Source organism: Leptopilina boulardi, unplaced genomic scaffold (assembly GCF_019393585.1).
Source record: "Leptopilina boulardi isolate dan_hultmark-lab unplaced genomic scaffold, ZJU_Lbou_2.1 LbouV2_211, whole genome shotgun sequence".
NCBI classification, from domain to species: Eukaryota; Metazoa; Arthropoda; class Insecta; order Hymenoptera; family Figitidae; genus Leptopilina; species Leptopilina boulardi.
In genome coordinates this window covers 1,284,525-1,296,639 of record NW_026137765.1, presented here as the reverse complement: position 1 = coordinate 1,296,639, position 12,115 = coordinate 1,284,525, and the positions used below count along the sequence as shown (strand labels likewise).

General features: G+C 23.3%; 1 protein-coding gene across 10 annotated transcripts in view; it reads left to right on the top strand.

The window, feature by feature from the left end:
• The window catches only part of LOC127278780 (uncharacterized), a 33,997-nt gene extending 22,655 nt beyond the window's left edge, over window positions 1-11,342 (top strand). For all 10 annotated transcript variants that reach the window (XM_051300656.1, XM_051300652.1, XM_051300651.1 and 7 more), the window contains exons 3-6: window positions 1,966-2,325; window positions 5,545-5,665; window positions 6,560-6,732; window positions 9,601-11,342. In XM_051300656.1, the coding sequence (XP_051156613.1) occupies window positions 1,966-2,325; window positions 5,545-5,665; window positions 6,560-6,732; window positions 9,601-9,668 (722 nt within the window). In that variant the 3' untranslated portion in view covers window positions 9,669-11,342. The remainder of the gene's footprint in view (window positions 1-1,965; window positions 2,326-5,544; window positions 5,666-6,559; window positions 6,733-9,600) is intronic.
• The last annotated feature ends 773 nt before the right edge of the window (window positions 11,343-12,115 follow it).

Genomic DNA, 12,115 nt, shown 5'->3' with positions numbered 1-12,115 from the left:
AAATTTAATAATTCAATTCACGAATTGAGATGATACGAAATAATAGAAATAAAAAAAATTAAAGTAAATTAAATTATTAGAACAATTTTTATTCATTAAAATATATGTTTAAAGAGAAAAAAAAATTAAATTAAGTTAGCGAAATGGGTGGTAAATGAAAGAAATGAAAATTTCAAGTAGTACGAGTACGTTATGGTCAGACGCACGAGATTTATTAGTTGCAGTAATTTTTCACCATTTTTAGTCACTACAATGCCTAAAAACACAGAAAAAAAATTAAATTAACGAAATTGGTGGTAAATGAAGAAAATAAAAATTTAAGTAGTACTAGTTAATTATTGTCAGACGTGCAAATTTTATTAATTTTGTTAATTTATGATTTTTCATTCAATGTTTTTAAAATTCATTGAAATGAATCGAAAAAACTTTCAATTCATTTCTTTTTTTTTAACAATGTAAATTAAATTCAACTAGAAATGAAGAAAAAAATAATAAGTAGTTCAAGCAGATTATGGTCAGACGCACGAAATTTATTATACTTTGGTTTAAAAAGTAAATTACTAAATTTTTAAAAATTTTATTACTTGTAATAATATAACAAAACAAATATTTTTCCCAATATAATTCAATTACACAAAAATTTAATCTACAGTCACGTTAAATTGTAAAAAAAAAAATTTTTTCCTTTTTTTTTTTTTTCTATAAATTTATCTTTATTGCTATGTGATAACAATTTTTTTTCGTCAGAATTAGGTATATGGAGCAGTAAATTAATCGATAAAAGGTAAACGAAATTGTTTATGTATGCTTGTGTGTTGCAAAAACAAAAACCCCTCTATATATATATATATATATATATTTGGGAATACATGACAGTCATATAGAGATTTTTTTCTGCCAATCCGATAGAATATAACACGGATATAAATTTCTGATTGAATCGAATGCAATGGATACTAAAAACTAGGAAACCTAACGGAAATCGATAACCGTTAAGGTTTATTCTATGCCATTACTAGGTTTATTGCTTTTGAAAACTGAAAAGACCGTGGATTTTTGTTATACTCTCTTCAATATATAGTATATAATAATATCGATGTCATTTTATTGTTTTGTATCTTTTTTAATCATAACATTTTTTTTTTCCTTTGTAAATCAACACTTTCATAAAGGCTTTAACTAAGATTATTAATCACTACAAAAGGATTATTAAAAATATTTATATGAATCAAAAATTTATTTGATTCAAATAATACGGTTACTTGATTATTATTATATTCATATAAATATTTGGCCAAATAAATATTTATCCAATTAAATATTTACCCAAATAATTATTTTATCAAATAATTATTTACCCAAATAAATATTAAAAAAAAATATTTATTCAAATGAATATTTATCCAATTAAATATTTACCCAAATAATTATTTTATCAAATAATTATTCACCCAAATAAATATTATAAAAAAAATTTATCCAAATTAATATTTATCCAAATTAATATTTGTCCAAATTAATATTTACCCAAATTAATATTTGTCCAAATTAATATTTACCCAAATTAATAATTATCCAAATTAATATTTATCCAAATTATAATATTTATAGAAAGTAATATTTATCCAAATTAATATTTATCCAAATAAATATTTAACCAAATGAATATTTACCTTAATAAATATTTATCCAAATAAATATTTATTTGTACCAAATAAATATTATTTGAGTCATCAATTTTTATCTATTTTAAATACATGGAAATTATTGATTATTTGATCCAAATAAATATATATTTGAACCAAATAATAATACCATTTTTTTTGAATGATCGAACATTTATATAAATATACATTCACTTTATAAAAATTTCAAAAAAAAAAATATAAAAAAGAAAAATGAATAAAAAAAAGTGATTTTTAATTAATTAATTAAAGCTTTCTCTCTTTTTTTTTGTGTTGACAGATGTCGAGGCAATAAATATAACAACAGTGAATATTCCAAAAGTGGTGAAAGCTGGTACCGATCAGCATGTTGTGCTTGATTGTGTCTACAATATGGGTAATTCACCAAAAACAGGCCTTGTAATTAAATGGTTTGTTAATCAAGATTTATTGTATCAATGGATTCACGGTAACATGCCAACTGGTTCGGATGAATTTCAAAAATATATTGACGATTCATATAAGGCGAGCACCGACCCAGATACAATGTACCGTGCTGTCAAGTTAGTTCGTCCGGGACACGAGCTTTCCGGTAACGTGAGATGTGTCATCTCTACGCAATACGATGAGGCTGATGCCAGCAGGAAAATGCTGGTTTACTGTGAGTATCCTATGTCACTCAAAAAGGAAAATGATATCTCAACTCCTATATATATCGTAAAGTCTATTTATATAATACATGAAATTATAATTTATCATTTTTTAATTATTTACCTCTCAAAAAATTTTCTATTATTATATTTTCTATTTTTTTTCGTCTATGAAATCTTATTGTTTATTTTTTTCAGCTATTTGCAATTTTGGAAAAAAAATTTTATTTTAAAAATTCTATAAAATAAAAATTTATGCTCATAAAAATTTGAAAATTAAATTTTGACAATTTAAAATTTTGATACAAACAAAATTTTTATTTATCTCAAATAAAGGGGAAATAAAATATTTCTCTGAATGAAGAAAAAAAAATATATTTCTGATTAAAATAACATTTTTGATAGAAAGTAAAAAAATAAAAATAAATATGATTTTTCATAAAATATAATGAAATTGGTGTTAGACTGTAACGAGTCATTTATGAGGCTTTATTTGTTCTTCGTAAACTTTGTGGCAAATGCATAACACAAACGGAAGTTCAAAGCTCGTATATATTCGCCATAGAGGCACTCGACAGGACTCTCGGTGGTTTCGTCCACCAGTAGGACATTCATCTCGCCTGTACTCGTGGTATAAATGCATATATATATGTATATTCCACTATATACCTAAATTGATTGACGGATGCAAAATATCACCCTGCAAAGTGAATGCCCACATCTGTCGTCTACAGCTTTCCTTTAATGTCAGTATTACATCACCCTAAATTTAAAAGAATTGTTTTTTTAACCTAAAAGTTTCTTTTTTTTTATTCTTTATAGTTAAAAATTTAATAATTTATCAAAAAAAAAAAAAAAAAATTAAACAAAAATTGTAAATGAAAATAGAGAAAAATTGTTGAGATAATTTTAGGACAATTTTTTTTTTTATAAAATAAGTTGAGATATCATGGTAAGAATTCATATTGATTATTATTATAAGTAGAGAAGGAACGTTCGTGGTCAGACGCGATTGATTTTTTTTGTTCTAACCAAAAAGAAACAGATCGCGTAGAAAGTCAATTTAAGTAGTAAAGATATGTCACTGTCAGACATGCAGGGTTTTTTTACCTAAACTAATATTTCAGTGGAAACATTCTACTTAATTTAAGTAGTGCAGGTACGTTATTGTCAGGCGCACGAAATTTATTAGTTTGCATAATTTTTCAAGGAAATTTTCATTCGACGATTATCTATATATTCTGGTAAAATAGATAAAAATTTATAAAAAAACGAAATTAACTCTAACCAAATAATTTGTATCTAAAATAATTTTTATTTGCAATAATTTTTATTTGAAATAATTTTGTTTTTGATACAAATACAATTCAATTGACTCAAATAATAATTGTTTGATACAAATAAATATTTTTTTAATAATAAAGTAACGGATTGTTTGAATCAAATAATTTTTTTTTCAATGTAGAACATTATAAGTAGTACAAATACGCAATTGTCAGACAGATTTTTATTTATTTTCGGTTTTAAAAAATGATAAAAAATTAATTGAATAAACGAAATTGATGTAACAATAAAAAATCTGCGTTTAATAAAAAAGAGAAAAAAAATTAATTAAAATTATTTAATCAGATTGAATTAATGAAAGTGAAAAAAAGATACGTAGTATAGATAAAAAATTGTCAGACGCGTGATATTAAAATAATTTCATGAAGTTTTATTTACTTTTACTATTTTATTTATTAGTATTATTTTATTTAATTTATTTAACAAAGTAAATAAAATATTAAAAAAATGAAATGGCGTAAACTGAAACAAAGTTGTCTGTAAGCTATAAAAAATTTAAGTAGTACAGACAAGTTATAGTCAGACGAGCGATCTTTATCAGTTAGGATAATCAAAATTTTTACTCACTCAATATTTAGTCAATAAAATCAGATGAAAAATTAAAAAAATTAAACAATTAAAAAAAATTAAGTAGCACAAGTAAGTTATGGTCAGACAGAAGAGTTTTATTTTTTTCAGTTCGCGGTTATTTTTGAAAATAAACTTCGTTCAATGATTTTTATCACATTTTATTATTTTTATCACATTTTATTATTTTTATCACTGTCGGGAGAAATTATTTGAAGGTCGCAAATTTATCATATTTTATTTATTTTTACTTTTTAACCCTTTTTATGAAGAAAGCATTATTTATGAATAAATGTAGAAATATTGGATTTCTCTGGCAATAGAGCCATACATCGCAAGCATATATATATATATATATATATATATATATATATATATATATATATATATATATATATATATATATATATATATAGTATATATATATATATATATATAGTAACGTGAATATTAATCTGTGCACCAATTGAGCAAAAGCACTCGAATAATTTCATATAGAAATGCACTACTATTAATTTGATGAAATGTGTACAAAATGTCAACATACTCAATATTATTATCAAAATCAATAAAAAATACATCAAAATCATTAAACCCAAAATTTCAAATGAAAATGATAAATTAATTTTTCATAAATTAAACACTATATTAAATCCTTAAAAAAATATTTGTAATTGAAAAATTATGTAATTTTTCTAAGTGACAATTATTTCGCTAATTGTTCAATTGTTTAATTAATTTATGTATTTAAATAGCAAAATTTTTTTTAGCAGTAAATTGTTAATTAACTTTAGTTGCGTTCTTCTAAAAAAAAAAGAGAGAGAGAGATATCAAAGTGGTCATATATTTTTTGTCAACATAAAAATAGATAGCAAAAGATCGAATTCTCTTTGTGAGGTGAAAAATTAACCTATTAATATTAACAATGTACATTTACTGGTTTTTGTGGGAAAATAAAGTATAAAATAAAATTTCCAATATATATATCGACCTCGAGACTCAATATTTTTCTAAGTTTAATTTCTGAACATTGAAAATAATGCGAACGAATGTAGTCTATTCTCGAAAGTCAATTTCACATTTTCATAAATTGTATTCAAATTCTATTATATATATACTTTGGAAATAATATATTTTCCAAATAGAGGAAATTTAGAAAAAAACAAAAAAATGTAGAATACTCTGTAATTTTATTCAATTACAATGATAAAAATAATATATACGAAAATTAAATTTAAAAATAGAAAATATTTTTAACAATCTATTTTTTTTTTTTTGTGGGAAATTTTATATAAAATGTTCTTAAAATTTTTTTTCAGCCCCAGAGAGAGTTTTACGATTATCACATTCGAGTATTAATCCAGAAACTAATGAAGTCATCGTTACCTGTATAGCAGAAGACATGTATCCTAAACCTATTATCATCATTCGACAAGACAAGTAAATTTACTTCATTTAATATTATTGCAATTCTAAAAAAAAATGAAAATTATTTTTTTTTCATATTTTTATTTATTATTAAATTAATTAATTAGTTTCATATTTTTAACTAGTTTTATGTAAAATTCATCGCATAACGAAAAATTATTTATTCCCCATTTTTTTCCCCCAGAAAATATTTCAAATATAAAAAAGTTAGAAAGAGAAAAGTCAAGTCTTTTATTACATTCCACAATCTCCGCTTTGATTTATTCAGACATTTAATATAAATCCTTTCGATTTATTGCCTTCTATAATACAAGTTTTAACAAAAAGTTTGTAAAAAAATTTTCCTGAGATTAAAAATTCATTCCCCGCACCAATCGATTATTATTATTAGGCGTGAATTGAAAGGATTATATTAACTTTAATTATCAAAATGAAATTTAATAAAGTGACTTAAAAGTATTAGCATGATAATTTTACCTCAATTAAGAAAATGTCATTCAAGACATGATCTTTAAAAGAAAAAAAAATATTAATTAAATTTTTTTCCCACAAATAATTGTAGAAGAAAAAAAAAGAAGAAGAAGAGGAAGAACGTATAATGATCTACACGATAAAAATGAAATAGTGGCATTTCTGTCCGCGGGGCTAAAAGTTGTCGCCTATGTAAAAATTGAATGCACTGTCCCATGAAAAATCAGCCTCTTAAACTTTTCCTAAGTTACATAAAAATACGAATTTCTCCTCTGGATGCATTTCTCATTCTTGTCTCTCCCTTTTTTCACTATATATCTATAAAGAATGAAGTTCATCCCTCGCGTTTCTCTCGTGTTATTACACTTTTTTTTTAACAAACTCTTTCAATCCCTAAATGTCATAAAATCGACTATTCTTTTTTTTTTGTTTCAGAGAGCCAATAGAAGATCTAAAAGTTCACTACAAAAATAATACAGATGGTAGAATCAATGTTGAAGCAGTTGGTGTTTTAGATATTCAAAAATTACAACTACCAATCATTTTACAATGTGAGGTCCTCATTCCGGAGGCAAATTATTCTTCCATTCAAGAATACATTTACAATGGTGATGAATATTAATGTCTATTCGATTTTATTCCACTAATGTATTATTCTTCTGTATTTAAATTTCTACTACTTACAATTTTTTTTTTTTTTTTTTAACTATAGAATTTAATTATTTTAATAATAATAATAATTATTTCTAATAATAATAATTATAAGAAAAAAGTCACAAATTAATTGAATTTTTATTTAATATCTTGGCTTCTGAATATAAAATATTGAAATGTATAAAAATATCAAAAAAAAATATTTTTAATTTAAAAAAAATTTTCTAAAGAAATTGGAAAATTTACTTAAAAATATAGTGTTCTCTTCGATATATAAATTATTTATCGTCAAGTTAATGAAAATAGAGTTGAAATTACAATGCTTATTGCAAATTGTTATAATTATCTAAATGTGAATAGATATTATTAATAACAGTGAAATTCAATAATTAATCGTTAATAATTGAATAATATTGGAAAAATAATAATTGACTTCAATGTACTTTTTTAGTGCAACGTCATTCTTAATTTTAAACTACTAATTAATCAATGGAATCAGTACATTATTAGTATTAATAAAACAAAATGCAATAATAATAATCTTTTGTTCTCTTTTTTTAATTTTTTAAACAAAATTTTAAATCTTTTGTTCTTTTTTTTAAACTTACTTCTTTTAACCAAAATATAATAGTTAATTATTTACTTAATGAAATATATATATAAGCTAAAGTAATTTTTGTTCTCTCATTTTTCAATTTTTTTAAACTAAATGTAAAATTTTTTTATTTTTAAATATTCTTCAATAAAATTTAGTTTTTTTGAAAATGTGAATAAAAAATGAAAAATTATTAGGATTTTTCGAAAGGGGGACGGAGGGAAAATGGCAATTTTCTTTTGAAAATTTCAGTTTGGCGCGTGATTTAGCGAACACTGAAAAATAAAGCAGTGGTAGGGTTTACCAGATCGTAAAAATGTCCGCAAAGTAAAACATGTTTCTGGAGTCAAAGCATAGTGCTTGCACGACCGGCGCCTGCCATACCACTTTCATCGCTACACAAGTGTATTTGTGTTGCGGTTTCCCCCACCCCCTCTCACAATGTATATGTGTTCCTAAATACATGCATCATATATATACATATGAAAAGTTCGATTGTTTTAAAACCTGGCACACATTTATACCTCTATTTCTATATCCAAAAGTTAATTACCAGTGTTTCTTGTTTCTAAAATACGCAATAATTTATAACGCCCCAACTATTATTTTCGCATACATATTTAGGTAAATTCTTAGGTTTTACTTTTTTTTATATTTTAACGGCTTATAAACAACGTTCAATTGTCGTTTTCCCTCCAATTTTTTTTTTTTTTTCTATGCTATAAATTTTTATGAGAAATAATTTCTCACTCGCTACCAACTTTATAAATTGCTGCAATTTCGCGCCAAACTGAGGCCTTATTAATGTTATAAAATAGTCGTGTTTTTTTTTCCTCTAATTTTTAGTGGCAGAAAAACGAAAGTCCCTTACTCATAAAATTGTTGTTTTTTTGATATTATATAATTTTAATTTCTTTCATTTTTTATTTTGTCTCGAATTATTGTTAAAACAATATTATTGTAATTAAAAAAAAAAAATATTATTAATTCAAAAAAGAAATTAAAAGAAGAAAATTTGTTTATTTTAAGAGAAAAAATGTACTTTAAAAAAAATAGTAAAATAATTTTTTCTTTCTCTTTGGCAACTTAAGTGAAAAAAGTAAAGTTTCAGTCAGGCGGATTATGATTTTCAAATGAATTGATTCAAGCAAAATTTACATTGTTTAATTCTTGAACTAAAATTGATTTGCATGTTAAATTTTAACTCTATATATATATGGGATAATTAAAAAAAAATTTTGATTTTCTCTAGCACAATATTTGATAAAGTGATAAACTTAAGGTAGTGCTTAATTTTGTGCTTAGGTTTTTTGTTCACATGTCCCGAAACATAGAACGATCCCATAGGTCATTAACCACAATGACGAAATGGAAACCCAAGGGAAATTAGCCTTCGCTGCTCTGTCCTTTAGTCAGAAGAATGTTGAGATACCGTAAAATGACATTAATTCAATTTTTTTTTTTTTGACGCAAAAAACTAAAAGAAAAAACTACACCGTTCACATGTTCCCATGGCGATTTACGATACTTTGCCTCAAATATTTGTTAAATGGAATTTAATTTACAGGGTGGCCTTGTATAACTTGAAAAAAAAGTATAATAGTGTAAATTTTTTTTTCCACAGTTATAATTACAAAAAAAATTATTTTAATATTTAATTTTTTTAGTAAATAATTTTTTTTGGGAAAAAAATAATTATTCTTACCTCTAGACTACAGGCGATGAATCGTTTTGGATAGATGAAAATCTGTTTGGAAAACACACGCGATTTAAAAAATTTCGAACACTCCCGAAACGACATTTACAAAAATTATTTTTTCCTAAAAATTTAAGCGATCGCGGTTTTAAGAATTTCGAACACTCCCGAAGCTAAACATTGCACAAAAAAAAAAATATATAACACTCCCGTTGATCATGTCTAAACAGGTCAAGACACGAATTGCAACTAATTGAATTGTCTTTGGGATTTTCCAATAACATTGTTTATGACCTCCGGCCAGGGCGTCCTTTGTACTTCAATATAAACATAAACCTCTAATTGCGCAGGTATATAATTCCTGGAATGTCCAACCTAAAAATTTAAAATCAAAATTATATTATATTTTTCATTTAAGAAATCATTTAAAAATAAAAGGAAGCAAAAAAAAAATTTTTCAAATAGTAATTTTTTTTTCTTTATCTTAAAAAGAGAATAAAACTAATTTTTTTCGTATCACTTTGTTTACAGGCGCTGCCGTTTCAAGGTCGTCATTTTTATTAATCATCATTGGTTATCTAGCCTCCAGGAGACAATAACATAAATTATTAAATTCTTAGTGTAAATTAATTATTTTCTTTTTTTTTTTTTTCTAAAAATTTTCTACTGGCAATAATTGTTTCGCATTTTTAAAAAGTTCTATTCTCATTTTCTTTTTCCTTAAATAAATTAAAAACACATTTTTTAAAATTAAAAAAATTAATTTAAAAAAAATTATAAAGAGAATTATTCGAATTATATAAATGTCTAAACGATTTTATATAAAGAAAATTTTTATTGCATAACTTTAAAAATTGTTACTAATATAAATATGTCAGTAATACTAACGTTGTCGTTTAAAAAGTGTTATTGAATTTTATTTGAAAAACAAAGAGGGAAAATAAAAGAAGAACAATGTTAAGAAAAATATATAAACAACATGTGCATGTCACAAATGCTTATGTATAACAATTTTTGCGCAAATCATTTATAATTTCCATGTGAATTCGTATAGCTTGCTTCTTTATTTTTTAATATTATATATGAAATTAAAATTCATTTTTATGATTTCGATAAAAAAAAAAAAGTGAAATCAAAACGCTAAAAAATTATTGAAATCATAAGTTTGAATATAAAATATATGATCAGTCAAAAGTGCCTAAGCTTATTGCCTAAGCCTAAACGGTGTAATTATCTATAATTGCAAAATTTTTCATAAGTCCGCACATTAAAATTATTTTGCAAAAAAATTCTTTTATCAAAATAATGCACAATTTTTTAAAGATATATAATCTAAATTAAAATTAATTTTAAAAACAAAAAAATTTTCTAATTTCTTAATTTTTTTTTTTCAAAACATGTTCCAACATTTTTTTAAAAATACAAAAACTTGTCAAATAATTTGTAAATAAATTTTTGATTTCATTGCAATATAAAATTTTTAACTCTATCGATGACATGCAGACAATATTAGACGAAAAAAAAAACATTGTAGTTTTATTAATGTTTAAAGTCATTAAAAAAAAATTAATTACTGCATATATTTTATATCATCGAATTTTTTAGTAAAAAAAATTTTTTTTTTTTCTATAGTCATTAAATTTTTAAAATAAACAGTTCCTTACGCATTTGTTGACGTTTTAATTAGCTATGCGTATAGACATTAAATTTTTAAAAATAGTCATTGTACAAAAAAAAAAATCGTAACTGTCTATAATTGTCCAAAAAAAAAGAACTGTCGATTTTTAATTAGGAACAATACATAGAAAACGAATCATAATTACGACGTGTATATAAAAAAATAAATAAATGGACACAATTTTAATATTATATTAAATATTTGTGAATGTATCGATGAATGAAAGAGAGAATGAATAATTGTTTGAATCATCTTGTTCTGGTGCAGGGTACATATACGTTTATAAAATAAAAAAGAAAATCTGCTAAATAAATGTTTAAGGCTTTCAAATTTCAGCTCTAAAGTGATTAAAAGGGTCAACCTGACATATATAAAAAAAAACAAAAGAATTATTAACAAAAAAATTTTTGATCGTGAGAAATGTATAATAAATAAACTGATGTGTAATTATATAGTGTTTAAGAGTGAGGTAAAAAAAAAAAGATTCAATATTATGTACCCTTTATTATAAAATAATGAATTTTGTTGTATAGAGTTCAATGGTGTTCTATTTATTTAAAGAGTAAATAAATTTATCCTGTTTATATAATAATAATTCACTTTTTTTTATTACTCAAAACCTTTTCCACATTATTCGGTTAAAAAAAAAAATTTATTTTTTTTTTTAACCGAATAAAATTAGTGAAAAAAAACATTTTAATATATAATTGAAATGTCTTTTTAAAATTGTAAAGCATAAAATTGGTTTTTATTCGCAAACGAAGATTTATTTTCCAGAGCGACTTTTATGGAGATTTAACGTTGAGTGCGTTGGAAAAAGAGAGAATTTAAGAAAAAAATTGAATTCTCAGTAGTGCGTAAAATAAAGCTTTTTATAATAATAAAAAAATTTTATATTATCTTTTTTTTCAAAATTTCGATTATTTTTTCTATGTATATAATCATCTTTTTTTTCATTTTAAATGTCAAAAGAATTATTATTATACCTCAAAGAAATAAAGGTAAAAAGAAATTTTTCTATTTTGAGAAAAAAAAAGAAAAGAAAAGCAAACAACAATTCGTCAGAATTTCATGAAACAATTTTCAACGAGCGTCAACAGAGTCATAAAAGTTCTATTCTCCACTTGAAGATTGCAACTCACGCGAATAATAATGGTCGCATATATATTTCTTTCAACTGCGCGTATTATAAAAGATTTAACTTGCTAGAAAATTATACTTTTAATTATTTCCAACTTGTATATCAAAAGAACACTAATTACAAAATAAATTATTATTATTTTTATTTTTATTGCGTATACATAAAGTAGAGACGCGAAAACTAACAGAACAGCTAAATTATTTTCTCATCAACATCAAAGAAAAACG